The sequence below is a fragment of the Oncorhynchus nerka genome, linkage group LG19, assembly GCF_034236695.1.
Source record: "Oncorhynchus nerka isolate Pitt River linkage group LG19, Oner_Uvic_2.0, whole genome shotgun sequence".
NCBI lineage: Eukaryota > Metazoa > Chordata > Actinopteri > Salmoniformes > Salmonidae > Oncorhynchus > Oncorhynchus nerka.
The window spans coordinates 28,343,143-28,360,209 of record NC_088414.1 but is presented as its reverse complement, the minus strand read 5'-3'; the positions used below and the strand labels follow the sequence as shown (position 1 = coordinate 28,360,209).

General features: G+C 44.1%; 1 protein-coding gene across 3 annotated transcripts in view; it reads right to left on the bottom strand.

Annotated features, from left to right (window-relative positions):
• The window catches only part of gabra3 (gamma-aminobutyric acid type A receptor subunit alpha3), a 155,543-nt gene that overhangs the window by 29,880 nt on the left and 108,596 nt on the right, over positions 1–17,067 (bottom strand). For all 3 annotated transcript variants that reach the window (XM_065004830.1, XM_029620674.2, XM_029620675.2), the window contains exons 6-7: positions 3,042–3,124; positions 225–368 (exon numbers count right to left, since the gene is read on the bottom strand). In XM_065004830.1, the coding sequence (XP_064860902.1) occupies positions 225–368; positions 3,042–3,124 (227 nt within the window). The remainder of the gene's footprint in view (positions 1–224; positions 369–3,041; positions 3,125–17,067) is intronic.

Sequence of the window (17,067 nt, the reverse complement as noted above, 5' to 3'; positions counted from 1 at the left end):
CTGTAAGTATATGCGAGAGAAATGAAATTAATTCATCCAAATTGTCTTGCAAGCCAGGAGCTGAAAAGAGAGGTTATCGTGAGAAATTTAAAGCAGATGTTCCATTAGTGAACAACTTTGTTCTGATGTTATCTCAGTGTTAATGACTTGATCATATGGTATGATAGAACCTGTGCTGGAACTGCATGTTCATTTGAAAGTGGCAGGCATGTTGTATGGGCTACCTGTGCTGGAAATCATAGATTCTTTCCCAATAACATGGCCCAGTAGGTCATACTGGTTTAGCCTTGACCCATCATCTGCTACGACTACAGAGCCCTCATCTCCTTTGGTCCAGAGATAGACAACCTCATTGTTTGTATACGCATCTGAGAGAGAGAGAGAGAGAGAGAGAGAGAGAGAGAGAGAGAGAGAGAGAGAGAGAGAATGGATAGACAGACACACCGGTAGAGGAAGTGACAAAAATGAGAGTAGTAGATGTCAGTTTCCATGTAGAGTAAATAATGCAGCAGTGCTACAATTGGCTGATTCTGATGATGGCAAATCAATGGTAATAAGAAGGGGGGGGGGCATCGATCTGAATAAATGCATATCAATGAAGTATATTTGAATGAGAGTTTAATAAAAGCCATGTGTTTTGATAAGTTTATACATTTGGCACCTTGAACTGAAGGTACATCAGCACAAGGAATGATGTCAAAAGTGGGGCTTAAAATCCACAAGGTCAATCTTAGGGAAAGGAGCATTTAAAGACACAGTCACACACACACACACACACACACACACACACACACACACACACACACACACACACACACACACACACACACTGCAGTAGAAGAGCAGATGGAGGATGGTGAAAACACCCAGCTGAGCACCAATAACATCATCATTCACACATCTGCCTGAGGTTTGCTAATTAAATGTTGATAGCCACAGAGAAATGATTGTTTTATACTCATGGGAGATCATTAATAAAAATAGTTCATGCATCTACTTGAATGCTTCTTCATCTAAAACAATTGTAATTGGTAATGAAGGGTATTATTCTGTCATCGTGTGTGTTCTATGTCTCCATCTACTCGGTGTGGTCAGACTCTCAGCTCTGCTCAGCAGAGAAGGTCAACTATGTCAAACACTTTCATTGCACAGTACAGATTGGGCCCACTATCCAAGGCTTTGAAATCATTCACTACACTTATGCTCTGAAAGTAGGAGAGTGAGGATGTCAATTCTCTCTGGATGTCCATTGTCTCTGAATCGGCGCAGAACGTACATGCTGAATTTCATGTCTGCATAAAGTCGAGGATACAAGTCTCCATAACCAGTTGTAAGGATAATGCAGCACGCATAAATATTGCTGCTCACTAAAATCCAAAAAAACACGATTGGGGCGGGCATATTACTGATCCCATGATAAAAAAAACTATAGAATATTTGAATGAGCAAAACTGCATCTAAATGTTGTACTTTAGGTACATCTGCCTTGTTCTGTTACAGCAACCTGTCTGGCTCGGAGATCCCCTTTATGAACAACATTGCATCATAAATCTACAGCCAAATGATTTTATATCTAGAGGGACAAAACAAACCCTGGCTCTCTTTAGCTTATATTCAGAATGTGAAACCCTGAGAGGTTCAGAGCTCGCAGGGAGGGAGAATAAAAGGCCTCTACATTATGTTTGTGATTGCTGTGCCATTTCCAATGAAAATAAATGTCATGTAAAATAGCGGTGATTGGGGCGAGCGGCGCACAGTGCTGCAGCAGATTGCCTGTAGCACGTCAGGCCTCAACAAAAGCCGCTAATTACTTGCCAACCGTGCGCCGTTGCGTTAAGGAGACGATTGTTCCTGGGCTTTGCAGCGGATTTCCGTTGATATAAATACAGATCAGAAGAGGAGCCGTGCCGAAGGGGGCATTGTGACAGTCTGCCAATCAGAGCCCTGCTCGCCGAAGGAAACAACGGCCCTGAAAGGGCTCCTTTTGTTTTATTGGCCGCCTGATGTTTTATTCACAACGCCATGGCCAGCTCCGAGTCACTCTGACCTTTAATATGTCATTGACAAAGTTCTTATTTCTAGGAACAATAACTTGTAAAATAACCTCTCCCTGTTCTATACGCTGTGAAACGTACGACTTAGAGCAGGGTTGTCAAACATACGGCCCGTGGGTAATGGATCTACATTCAAACAGTTTCTTGACTGTGTCCAGCTCGATAATCATTTGCTAAATGAAAGCTAGACAGTCAGGGAGCATCGGAAATTTAAAAAACGATGGATAGAAGACATTTTATATTTTATTTAACTAGGCAAGTCAGTTAAGAACAAATTCTTATTTTCAATGACGGCCTAGGAACAGCAGGTTAACTGCCTGTTCACGGGGCAGAATGACAGATTTGTACCTTTTCAGCTCAGGGGTATGAACTTGCAACCTTCCGGTTACTAGTCCAACGCTCTAACCACTAGGCTACACTGCCGCCCTAGCGAAATTCAGTGCGGCCCTCCGGACCTCGTTAAAGACCAAACGCGTCCTCCAGGGCTAAATGAGTTTGACATAGTTTCCCCCGCAAAATAGCCCGCCTACAAGGAAACTCGACAAATCTCGATGACGTTGAGTGCACGAGGGGATCTGTGCATTGTGTAGTGACTTCCACAAAAAGTTCTGCTCTACAAAAGGACCCATAAGCAGCAGGGATGGAGACAGAACTAATGGACAAGATGTCTATTACACTCCACATGCAATTCACACGGTCCAAGGCTGCGGCCAGATTAAATGGATTTAAACCTTTGATTGATATGGTGGAGAACAACAGACCATTGTTTAACATGTATACGTCTGTATATAGCCTCGGTATTGTTATTTTATTGAGTTACTTTTGATTAAATGTTTTACTTTTTACAGTTAAGGGCTTGTAAGTAAGCATTTCATTGTATTCGGCGCATGTGACAAATCAAATTTGATTTGATTTTGATCTCTGACCTCTATTTCTGTGATGTCAGCTATATGGACCAGAATCAGATGTATATCTAGAGAGACTTACAGCTCCCAAACTTCAGAGGGCAGGCATGTGTATCCATGGGGAAATCCTCCAAGTGCATGGGACACTCAGCGTGGATGGTTAGCCTGGTCAGAGAGGGAGAAAAACAACAAGGACATGTCAGTGGACTGGCTGGAATATATAAACTATTCTTAAACCCTCCGTGACACCTGTCACATGGTAGCAACACATACTGTATGGTAACGCTTCATATGTTGAGACATCCTTTTCATTTGCCAGATCCTGTTCAGTATCTTTCTAAAGGGCAAAGCAGTGGCTCGACACTGGACGCCTACTTCAATAACTTTTACTGCACACCATTCTGCACATTTAGACTTTCATCCTGTCACCTAGAGCTGCAATAGAAACATGAATGACAGGGCCTTAGTCATTTTCCTCTGTATCTGAATACAGCAAGTATACACCACGTCTCCTTACAGCCACCCGAGGTTGTCCTGCCCCTGATGGCAGGGGAATATTGTGGTGCTACTGTCCTGAGACTGACCTGACATTTGGGTTTTGTTGAAAAGAGAATGGAGGGGAGGGGAGGGAAGGGGGATGAGGGGCGATGTGAGAGGGGAACAGTCAGCATGTGCAGTCACGTACTGTAGTGCGTCTGGACATCAATGTGTCTGCTGAGGGCTGCGGTGTCTGGGTTGCCAGTGATTTGTCTGTTTTTCCATTAGCGGAGCTCAAAGCTCCAACTCCCTCCATCCACCAGTAGGACCCGTCACCCAGCTAGTCAGCCAGCCAGAGTACTCCGCTCTGGAGACCTGTGGAGCAGCCAGACAGACTGCTCTGGAGACCTGTGGAGCAGCCAGACAGACTGCTCTGGAGACCTGTGGAGCAGCCAGACAGACTGCTCTGGAGACCTGTGGAACAGCCAGACAGACTGCTCTGGAGACCTGTGGAGCAGCCAGACAGACTGCTCTGGAGACCTGTGGAGCAGCCAGACAGACTGCTCTGGAGACCTCTGGGCCAGCCAGCCAGACTGCTCTGGAGACCTGTGGAGCAGCCAGCCAGACTGCTCTGGAGACCTGTGGAGCAGCCAGACAGACTGCTCTGGAGACCTCGGGGCCAGCCAGCCAGACTGCTCTGGAGACCTGTGGAGCAGCCAGCCAGACTGCTCTGGAGACCTGTGGAGCAGCCAGACAGCCAGACAGACTGCTCTGGAGACCTCGGGGCCAGCCAGCCAGACTACTCCGCTCTGGAGACCTGTGGAGCAGCCAGACAGACTGCTCTGGAGACCTGTGGAGCAGCCAGACAGACTGCTCTGGAGACCTGTGGAGCAGCCAGACAGACTGCTCTGGAGACCTCTGGGCAAGCCAGCCAGACTGCTCTGGAGACCTGTGGAGCAGCCAGAGAGACTGCTCTGGAGACCTCGGGCCAGCCAGCCAGACTGCTCTGGAGACCTTATCTAGTTGATTAGATATTGACCCGCTGACCCTCGACATACCTACTCCACTCTTGAGGGAGGGAGCTCTGCAAATCAGGCAGGAGTGATGGGAGGAGACTGGCATCTGCTTGGGAGATCACATCTCACAAAACACATCGCATTACATGATGATGGCACCAGTACTATACCACTCTCCCTACTAACTCACTTTTACCATGGTAGACAATGTCAGTGGACAGGATACTTCAGAATGGCAATGGCACTTTCTGTGTCCATAGATTATTTGACCCGGGGCCTGCTTTAGATGGCAGTGGAATCAGATCTATGGGCCCCATGGAACCTTATCAACACCTACTGGAACCAGCATAAGAAACAGAAAATGCTTCTTCCTGAGCAATGACATAGGTATAGGCATTATGTACAGAAAATGTATATGGAATTGAGAGATTCTTCTTTAGTACTGTAATTTGTTTTTGGAATATAATATACAGCAATGCATTCGGGGGAATAGTAACCCTGAGAAAAACAGGCTTTTCAGGCTCCAATGCATTCCCCACCATTGTTAACAAAACCCATCGATTTCTATTTTGTGTCCTCTCACTTTCATTAAAATGCAGCAGCTCAATCATTCAATTAACCTTGTGACCTAATAAACTCCATTCTGGTAAATACTTCCCTACACTTGAGTCTAGTAGAACACTGCTGTGATTTTGAGCAATGTCCCCTGCTCCTGCCATCAAGACGTCATAAAGTCTACACTGTACCACCACTCATAAGTGTTTCATGAGATAAAGCATCTTACCCCCTGGGTAACCTTCAACCATAATGGTTATGATGTTCTTGGCCTTGAAAATGAACTATACTTGGAGGAAGAAGAACACTTTGCTGCTGACAATTAATGGCCTTCCTGTGTGTGCGTGAGTGTATGTGTGCCTGTCGGCCGGGAAGCCACAGCGAAAATGGCCTCATGGGGCCAGCCCCTCCTTCTCCCGTTGCCGCCTCCCGAATAACAGCTGCATCGATCACAGTGCCATCGCCAGAGCCTGTAGCACCTTGTCTCTGTCGGAGCTCCAGGGGGCCTTAGAGGGAGGTGTGTGTTCCACTCCACCCACCCCCACCCCCCTTTATTTGAAGTTCTACTCCATACCTCACCAGCTCCTGAAAACTTCTCCCATTACTTATCAATCTGGCCAGTGGAGAAGATGAGTCTGTGTTGATGGAACTCTATTGCATTACTAGCTAGAGGTCTGTTTGGGTGATTCACAGCTTCTGGAGGACTTTCAGAGTCTGCCTTTCAATCTATCACTTCTGCTCTCTTTGTTGTAATAAGCTTTCAACTTGACATATACACTTCACAGAGAACAAATGGTCACGTCACACGCTGACACTGGACCTTTGTCTGGTGCTGAGACACACACCCAGGGCCGGCTCCAGGCATAAGCGACGAACAAAAAAAGATACTCAGTTGGGTTTCAACTTACCGTTGGAGTTAGAATAGTAGAATACACAAGATGTAAGTTAGAAATTTGGTTGTGCATCAGCAGTTTTTCTCATTTTGTCATTCACTGATAGGCACTCATTTACTCGTGCCAGCTAACAATTTTTAGATTGGTAAGTTTAGTCTTGCCAGTTATCTAAACCTCCAGGGTGCCCCAATTGACTTTGTTAGTCATTATCATTCAGTTATCATTAACATGGCATAAGTCATGGCAAAATGTGTAGAATTGCAGGAAATTAGCTTTAAAACGGAAAGAAAAATTGCCACCTCATAGCAAAATTAGTAGAATTTCAGGAAATTAGCATTAAAACTGCAACAATTTCACTCTGCCACATGTCAACATTTGTAGAATTGCTGGAAATGTGTTATAAAATTGCAAAATATTCTCTTTGCCTCAAATCTAAATGTGTAGAACTGCAGAAAACTTGCTTTAAAATTGCAAAAATGTCTCTCTGCCCGATGGCAAAATACCGTAAGTAGAATTCCATGACATTTATTATAAAATTGCAGGAAATTTACTTTAAAACAAATGTTTCTATCCACCATCAATTGGGGGGGGGCACAACATTTTTTGTTGTTGCTTAGGGCCACCAAAAGGCTAGAGCCAGCCACGTATACCCCCTCCTCGGTGTGATGAGTGAAAAATCTACTGTCAGGTCCAGTGCGGATCGTTCATCATCATACTTATCATCATAGCTGGGGACTCTGGATCATGATCAATGAGTCTCCCTCTCCAAGACAGAAATCCCTGGTGAGACCATACGCTACTGTAATGATGACACCGTACCCCACCTACTCCACCTCCTCCGAAGGGAAACACCCCTGGGAAAGGAGGAGGGGGTGGGGGCGTGGTGGTGACAAGAGAGAGATGGACTACAACAGAGCTGTACATTTTATGGAAGGCTAGTGAATGACCCCTGCATCTGCTAAGCAGACATTCAATCAGTCAAATGCAACAGAATGGAGAATTTACCTTTCCACAAGGTCAAGATAACATTTCATAGATAGGGTTGCAAAGTGAAAGTATATTACTGGAAACCTTCTAATGGGTAGTTATGGGTACTTTAGATTATCACAGGTGTCTGTAAATGATCTCTAGCCCTCCGTGGCCTTATCACATGTAAAATACATAAACAAATCAAATAAGAGGATTTAAAAATGTGAATAACATCAACAAATTATGACAAAACTGCAAAACATGAACCTAAATATAAACAATCAACTTTGTGAGTACCATTGGTGTTTAATATGAGGATTTCAGCATGTTTCACACACTTTTATTTTATGTATTTATTTTACATACTGTATGTCAATATGTCTTTGTTGTAAATGTTTTGGCACCAACTGGTGGCAGTTTCGAAAAAGTCAATAGTTGGAAGAGTTGCAGAGTTAATGGAAAATAATACTATTATTGATTAGATACTTTTTAATTAAGTCATTTTCTATTGAACCATATGGTCTATCCACTAGAAACTCATTGACAATATGGACAGATATTAAAAAATGAATATTATATATGAATTTTAAAAAATTAAGATATTGAAGTATAAGTTACCAAAGTTACCATATCCTGCGCCATAGATTAGCTGTTAATTACCAAAATTACTGAATTTTCTGGTAACATTTGGTAAATTAGCGGTAGCTTTGCAACCCTTATCCCAGATATCCTGCACCCCAGAGTATACATCACAAGAGTGTCCTTTCTGCTTTTGTCTGACTATGCGAGTGGTGAGCTCATAGGTCATAAGATCAGGAAAGCCATTACATTTGTACAGCTCTGCCCTTGGCTTTTAAGGCCTAATCAAGGATTACAATATTACTATCCATATAACTATCCAACCAAGGTTTTTTCCCACAGTGCTATTCCTTAGGTTCTGATGCCTGGCTCTCACAGTTATAACAACGCACGGCAATTAGCTCGAGAGAAGATCTCCGTAAGAAGAAGATCTCCACAATGACTTGCGGAAACGCTGTGAAACGCACAGTACTACTCTCGCACCACACAATTCATTTACTGCTACATTGGGCTAAATCCTATAGTGGAATATGCATATTGAAATGAGAGGTAGCTGTAAAAATGGTAGTAACTAACTACAGTGGTAATTATGGTGGTAACACACAATCCAGTCTTCTCAGAGTGGTTCTATGCATTGTGTTGATGACGATGACGGCCTACCCTGACCAAACCCCAACGACGCTGGGCCAATTGTGCGCCGCCCTATGGGTCTCCCAATCACGGCCGGTTGTGATACAGCCTGGAATCAAACCAGGGTCTGTAGTGACAGCTCTAGCACTGAGATGCAGTGCCTTAGACCGCTGCGCCACTCGGGAGCCCTCTGGTCTCCTCTGTACAGGAGACCAGAGGAGGAATGGGTTAATAAAATGTATTAACCCATTGAAACCTAAATGATTAGGAGATGTCATTGCAGTTCATGTCCTTGCACATGTTGTACACTGAAGAACATTTCAAAATGTTAAACAAGGCAACCAGTGGTCTAAAAGAGGAAACCATTTTCCTCTGGCCAGTGGTATAACATACTCATGCTGACATGACTAGCAGGGATAGGTTGCCCTGAATGAATGAGTCTATTCTGTAACTTTTGTCAGCTCTGGTGAACTGCAGGTGTAGGACATGAGTTCACATCAGCCTCCATCACAACAGAATACTTCTGAACAGGAGCAAAAGACCAGAGTGAAAGGTCACCCAAAATGGCTCCCCGAATGAGTGTTTCAAAAAAAGATTCAAACCAGAGATGACTTGAGAGTCACATTATTCTGGTGATTGAACTGCAGTAGACCATGTCTATGTGACCAATAAAATTTGATTTGATTTGAGTAGAGTCTGGATGGAATTAAGACTAAGCTTTACAAGTATCATTGGCTCAGCAGGTACGTTTCCTTGCACAAATCACCCTGTGAGGTAACAAGATGACATTAAGAGCAGAGATAACATCCCGCCTGCCTCTTACAGGATATACTGTAACTCCCCAGTTAAAAAAACTCCCAAGTTTATACTTGTAAACCTCCAACTATCCTTTTGTTCTTCTAAAAATCAGTCGAACTCGAGCACACACACACACACACACACACACACACACACACACCACCCTAATTATGAGGTGGCTGAGCAGCTAACAGGGCGTGAAATGCCCCGTTACAATATGTGTCAGTCACAGCTGTGGCCAAATGAGTGGCGACGTGGGAACCAACCCTCCCCATCCCATTTCCTCCATGCCCAGCACTCCTCTCCCTGCATGGTCTCAGGAGCCCCTACCAACATCCTGCTAAACGCCCGTAGGTGTGTCAATCAGAACGCAGGCTGAAACAGAGTAGAAACAGATCCCTGACTGAGTTTGACTTGATTTCCATCTGTGTCAAGGTTACACATTCACGCAGCAAATCTGTAATGCACCTGACAGCCAAGCCAAAGTCTCCCGTCACTGTTGCTGTCTATTTAACAGACTCTAGCTGGCTCTTTGGCTGCCATTGTCTTGTCACATGTCTCAATAAACGTGCCCTTCTGCAGGTTCACAAACAGTTAGTGTTTCAGTGTACAAACATCATTAAAATGGACCCCTTGGCTCCAATTAGACAACACCCCTAGGAGGAGGATGGCAGCAGTGTTTAGTATTATTTTCACCACTGAAAATGCCACTGAGAATCTGTTTTATGGACCCAGAGATGCTTGACATCCGTTAGAGTACGAGAAAGTAATTCAACCTGAATCTGTGTGAAAACAAACTACCCGTATTTACCCAGCACAAAGACTCCTAATCCAATAACATGCAGGAAACACAGAGAGAAGGTCAGACAGAAAATAAAGTTTTTATTTGGACGGCCCTAAACCCAATGCTGAATTCAATGTTGTACTTTCTTTCTCCACGGCACATGTCTGCTTATTATTGGAAGTGTTAAAAGGAGAGTTCTATTAGCCTGGCAGACTACTATTAAGACTTCAGCCAAAAGGCACTTTAAATGTCTATTAAACACTTGACTCCCCTGGGACAAGAGTACATCCAGATATCCTTACTAGGAGGTCAGCTGACTTAGTGCTGTCTGTCACTGTATGATTGTGTTGTCAGTATTTCACAAGGATGCACACCAACCCACACATCACTATCAATGATGATGTTCCAGAGCAGAAAACATGCCACAATTATCAGCAGTGTTTGTACTTCAATTCCAACATGGTTTGTTTAGCTAGAGGCAATTTTGTTTTCTTATATATTTTTTCTCTCTCATCTCATATGATATGCTCATCAGTATAGGAGCAGAAAGTATTGAAGATTTCATTCGTTTAAGCATGAATCCAGGGTCAGACGCAAGTACCTCCGTCGTTCCTAATGATGTTGTATAACGGCAACCAGGTTTTATATTCCACATACAGCAGAATGTATTGTTTAAAATACTTACAGTAAATTCCAAAACACATGTAGGGCTATAATGGGATCTTTTTTTAAATCTTTATTTTACTCGGCAAGTCCGTTAAGAACAAATTCTTATTTTTAATGATGGCCTAGAAACAGTAGGTTAACTGCCCTGTTCAGGGGCAGAATGACAGATTTTTACCTTGGGGGTTTGGTCTTACAAACTTTTGGTTACTAGTCCAACGCTCTAACCACTAGGCTACCTGCCGCCCCAGCTATGCTGGGAGCCATCCTGGGAGCTATGCTGTAGGCCCCATGCTATGCTGTAGGACCCATGCTATGCTTTAGGCCCCATGCTGTAGGCCCCATGCTATGCTGTAGGCCCCATGCTATGCTGTAGGCCCCATGCTGTAGGACCCATGCTATGCTTTAGGCCCCATGCTGTAGGCCCCATGCTGTAGGACCCATGCTATGCTTTAGGCCCCATGCTGTAGGCCCCATGCTGTAGGCCCCATGCTGTAGGCCCAATGATGTAGGCCCCATGCTGTAGGCCCCATGCTGTAGGCCCCATGATGTAGGCCCCATGATGTAGGCCCCATGCTGTAGGCCCCATGCTGTAGGACCCATGCTATGCTTTAGGCCCCATGCTGTAGGCCCCATGCTGTAGGCCCCATGATGTAGGCCCCATGCTGTAGGCCCCATGCTGTAGGCCCCATGCTTTAGGCCCCATGCTTTAGGCCCCACGCTGTAGGCCCCATGCTATGCTGTAGGCCCCATTCTATGATTGATCACCACTTTATTCCCTACCTTTGTGAACATTCACATTTCTGTACAGTATTTAAACCACGCTCTGAATCTTTGTACTTTTAACTTTTAATGACTCACCCTTACTGAACCCTTCTACGCAGTAGAGATGGAGACGAGGTTTGCAGAAAGAGGGCTGGAGTGATAAAAGGCACCTCAGCCTGTTCCAAACCCCCTCCCCTCACTATAGATCTCAGTGCCTGGCTGCCACTTCATACTGCTGACCCTGGTGAGGTGTCATTTGCAGCTGGCTAAATCAACAGGGACAACTGCAGAGAGTGGAGCTGGCACGCACTGAGAGAGGCAACAAAGAGCACACGCCCTCCAACTCCATCTGACATTCCAAGGCAGCACTGTAGAGGTGACCTTAAGACCTCCATGTGCAACAATTACTCACAGGCAGACATTAATAGCCATCTCCCTCCGTGTATTACGTCAGCGAGCTAAATGACTAGAAATCCATGCCTGCCCTTAAACTATCTAACACCTCATCTGCCCCCATGGTTGTTTTAACTCCCCCATCCCATCTCCCCCCACCTCTGCCTGGTCAGTGACTCTCATTCCCCTCACAAGGTGGAGACATCACTATTGGCTCTGTGACAGGGCTTTGCCAATAGGCACCCAAAGAGAGTGCCTGTTATGGCGCTGAACATGCAATTAAATCCTAACCCCTGCCGCCCCCATATCGAGTGCTGGGGCGAGGCCAGGGGAGGGCTGAAGGGCTGTGAAGAGGACAGAGACAGGGACAGCCAGGGACAGGGAGTAAAAGTCATGCTGAATGGGGCTCCACCACGGGGCTAATCCCAGGCTAACAAACTGCTGCAGCTGGCTGCCCGAGATGGATGGGAATGTCACCAGGAGGTCAAGGGAAACTTAAAAGAACCTGGAGAGGGAGGGAGGGGAAAACAACTTTTATACCTTGCCAAGTAACATAGAGAAGGGCTGTACGAATCTCATGTAATGTTTCCATTAACGGCTGATAGTGCTCTATAATGTACTGTATAATATCTTCATCATACATTTTTCCCCCCAGTAAAATATTGAGCTACAATTAAAAGCAAAAATAAAATAAAATTGCATTATACTCTCAGAGGATTCTATCCTTTAATGTTTTAAATCTGAATATATTGACCATGGCCATGTAATACTTGAAGGAAAAAATATGACTGAGTGAGTGACTGTACTTTTTCATTTAGAATGAAATCCACTGAACTCAAGCTGCACATGTCTAGAAACTCCTAAGAAAAAGAGCCTAAATGAAGTGTCAGTCCCCCAGAGGGAGCATCCTCCATCCAGTCAACATGGAACAGATGTGTGTGATACCTGGCTGCAGCATGTGCGCTGTAAGTTTGGAGCGCTATTCACAATGCCGCCTGTGTTTCCCATGCTGTCAGCCCAGCCTATCCCCCATAATGGATGAGGCTCCCTCAAGCACATCCATTACATGTGCACATCCGCAGAAACGTGACAACGTCGACAGGCTGCTGCTGCATCGTTAGCGTCTTGTCTATCATTTTTTTGTAGGTTTGAACAAACAAAAGAAAGTATGCAAGGTAGTGACAAATGACAAGAATGAACTGACACGTATTTAATCTCTATCAAAACCATCATCAACATCATCATCATTAAAATGGACATTATCCTTGGCAAAAAATGACAAGGGCACTGGACTGATGATCTAAATAGATGGATGTACCTTAATTGTAGTTATGCACACAGACATTGCTTCAATACATGATTACAAATTGGAACAATGATGTGTCTGGGGCAATCAGAGAGGGTGAGGGAGAGATGCAGAGACACAGAGAGTACTGGAGGAAGAAGAGGGTAATGGAGAGATGCAGAATGACAGAGTACTGGAGGAAGAAGAGGACAATGGAGTGATGCAGAGACACAGAGAGTACTGGAGGAAGAAGAGGATAATGGAGAGATGCAGAGACACAGAGAGTACTGGAGGAAGAAGAGGATAATGGAGAGATGCAGAGACACAGAGAGTACTGGAGGAAGAAGAGGATAATGGAGAGATGCAGAGACACAGAGAGTACTGGAGGAAGAAGAGGATAATGGAGAGATGCAGAATGACAGAGAGTACTGGAGGAAGAAGAGGATAATGGAGAGATGCAGAATGACAGAGAGTACTGGAGGAAGAAGATGATAATGGAGAGATGCAGAGAGACAGAGAGTACTAGAGGAAGAAGAGGGTAATGGAGAGATGCAGAGAGACACAGGGTACTGGAGGAAGAAGAGGATAATGGAGAGATGCAGAATGACAGAGAGTACTGGAGGAAGAAGAGGATAATGGAGAGATGCAGAATGACAGAGAGTACTGGAGGAAGAAGAGGATCATGGAGAGATGCAGAGAGACAGACAGTACTGGAGGAAGAAGGGGGTAATGGAGAGATGCAGAGAGACACAGAGTACTGGAGGAAGAAGAGGATAATGGATGAGCGAGAGATGGCCTAAATGGAGACACAGTTTCAACAAAACTGGGGAATGAATGCAGGCTGCTCTCCTCTCCGCTGCTGGATAGTGGGAGGGCCAGAGCTCCCATATTTACTGTAGTTTTACAGAGCAATCTGCAGTGCACCATCCCATCCCCAACAGACAGCATATAGACAGACTGTGTATAAAGGCAGTGCTGACTGCCTCCAGCCAATAACTTTCCTTGTTGAGCAAATCAGGGCTGAATCCGGTCAGTGACGGCCTGGCTGTGTGGCAGGAATGAGGGCTGCAGCCAGCCTCATAATAAGCACTGTGACTTTGGCCGGCCTTTGATTAGACCGCACCACAATGTCCGTTTCACCAAACAAAACCACAGTCCGTGTCTCTCTTGTTCTTCTTGTGTCTTGGAATGTTGACCCCCCCTCCCTCCTCTCTCGGCATGATGCCTGCTTCTGCCTGTAGTGCAGAAATGCTTACTGCTGCAGAATCCACCTGTTGAGTTCTAGAAGAAATCCTGTTGTGACTTACTGATTGAATCTGCAACATATTACTGGGACCTTTCCATCTGCTGGGCTCTGGTGCTGTTTGTGACAGGACAATAAATGTGTTTCATGAAATGCTACTATGGAAATACAAAATACTGTACAAGTAGAAACCATAGTAGGATTCAGAAATGTTTGGGACATTCACTACACCGATTACAATATGACAATCTTCAAGCTGTAGTAATATTGGCAACTATTAGCAATGGTTCAACAATGGTTCAACAATGTGTCATATGTACATCATAAACAAGTAAAAGGACACCAACATGGCGTTGTGTGTCAAAGTTGGCTGAACTCTCTCTATATATGGCTCTGACCTGACCTATCCTGAGTGCCAGGACTTGGCACAAACAGAAACAGACTGGCACTCAGGCTACGCTTGACCTGCTATACTAGTTTAATGAATGACAAATTACCACACTATGTCATCATGACGGAAGATCTGAGAGTATATCAACCAGCCACTCTAAAGGACTGAAGTTTGGCAACGACCCCAGATAACTGTTTACATTACAGTATTTCTCATTTCACCAGGGTCTTATGTAAAGAGAGGAAGGCATCGCTTAGTTTTCTGTCATAGCTTAGAGGCTGCCTTTGAGACAGCTGACCTCGCAGCGCTGGGTGCTATGGAAGTGTAATCTATCTTTTGTATCAGTCACATTTACCACAGGCAGTTTGTGCAGACAGTACTCTTTAATTTATGAAAACATAATGCACTCTCCATAAAATGCTGTTGGAGACAACTGCAGCCTGTCTTTAAGACACAACTGGTAGAACTGTGAAGGGCAAGGCACTTTGTGAAGAGACAGCGATAAAACAGCAAAAAAACATCCAGTCCTGGATCTATTATTTAACCCCACCCCCCCACTCTGCTCTCAAAATGCCACCACCAAACAGCTACAATACACTGCAATAGACAAAAGGTGACATACAGATGTTAGATCTTAACTTGATCACTCTTTTGTCACTAAGAATTTTCCTGCTGCATCAGTAAATTCAAATGAGCCCCGTGAGTCCCTGAAAAAGAGCAGTTCTCGTTCTCTCCATGCAGAGACAGTTGAGTCATTGGGACCAGGGCTTGCTATCAAAATAATTGACTTGCTCGCTCAAACGCTAGGCCTAGGTCCTATTACTGAAACATTCAAATATACAAAAGTGTATCTGAAATGAAACCATGTGGGTTCAATTGACTTGATTTATATAGACATTTCAAATATTGTACCCCCGATCTTGATAAGAAATGACCGTGCCAGACACTTTTGGAGAATATAATAATAACAGCAGGTAACATCAACATTAGTTTCCATTCATACAAAGTGTCGGGTAAATTGCCACAGTAGATTTGCCACGGTAAACAATGAAACACTTTATTTATATTGTACGTAAATGCTTGTCAAATCTATAAATCGCTTTTAGTCTGTTCAAAAACGACCTAAATTGTTCTGATTACCTCACCGACCTAGAGGGCCAACATATTGTATCTTGAAAGACTTTGGTTGCAAGCAGGACCAAGGTAACACCGACATAATCTTTTAGAGAGTGGTAAGGAGGTGACCAATAATGGTTGCAATTGAGATCAGTGCGCGGGTGAATTTAGCACGTATTGATGGTTTAATCCTGCGATAATCTAGTGCCATCGATTGGTGCAATAACCCCCTTATTATTTGATTATATTCCAATAAATGATGTAGGCTATCCGTTAGCCTATCCATTGTCACATAATGAAAGGCGTGAAAACCCATAATAGGCTACTGTGTTTCCCTGGCTGAGTTGATTTGGGCCATCAGCTGATTGACAGATGTAGGCCTACTGTAGAATAATACACTTCAGGTCCTCCAGGTTGGATGCTCGTCCATGTTGTATAGTTTGGCTATGTATAATTTGTCAATATTGTTCTACTCTTTAGTGTGGCTTGAAAGCCTGTATCGTGTGGCTTTAATATTTCATTTGGTAAAACTAATGAAGTCACTCAAACCCTTAACAAAGAGTTGCAGTGTTTTGGAGTGGGTGGCCAGTAATAAACTGGTCCTGAAAATCTCTAAAACTAAGAGCATTGTATTTGGTACAAATCATTCCCTAAATTCTAGACCTGAGCTGAATCTGGTAAAGAATCGTGAGGCTGTTTGAACAAGTTAAGGAGACACAATTACTTGGTGTTACCTTAGATTGTAAACTGTCATAGTCAAAACATATAGATTCAATGGTTGTAAAGATGGGTAGAGATCTGTCCGTAATAAAGAGATGCTCTGCTTTTTTGACACCACACTCCACAATGCAAGTCCTGCAGACTTATTGTATTTTACTGAGATTTTTGTCCCGTCAAGTGCTGCATAGAAATACCTAGTTAAGCTCCAGCTGGCCAAGAACAGAGCCACACATATTGCTCTTCATTTTAATCAGAGGGTTAAGAGTTGAGGAAAGACTGACTGCGTCACTTCTTGTTTTATAAGAAATATTCATGTGTTGGAAATTCCAAATACATACAGCACTGACACACACACCTACACCACCAGACGTGCCACCAGGGGTCTTTTCACAGGCCCCAGGTGCAAACATTTTAGCTGTGGTTGCTGATGTGTATATGGTTGAACCATCAGCATACATGGACACACATGCTTTGTTAAATGCCAGTGGCAAATCATTGGTAAAAAAAAAATTTTTAAAGAGTAGAGGGCATTGAGAGCTGCCATGCGGTACACCACACTTTACATGTTTGACATTTGAGAAGCTTCCATTAAAAGAAAACCCTCTCTGAGATCTATTAGATAGACAGCTCTGAATCCACGATATGGCTGAGGTTGAAAAGCCATAACACATACTTTTTCTCATAACAGGTTATGGCCAATATCAAAGGCTGCTATGAAATCTAACAGTACAGTTCCCACAATCTTCTTATCAATTTCTTTCAACCAATCCTCCGTCAAATGTGTCAGTGCAGTATATGTTGAGTGCCCCTCTCTATAAGCTTGCTTAAAGA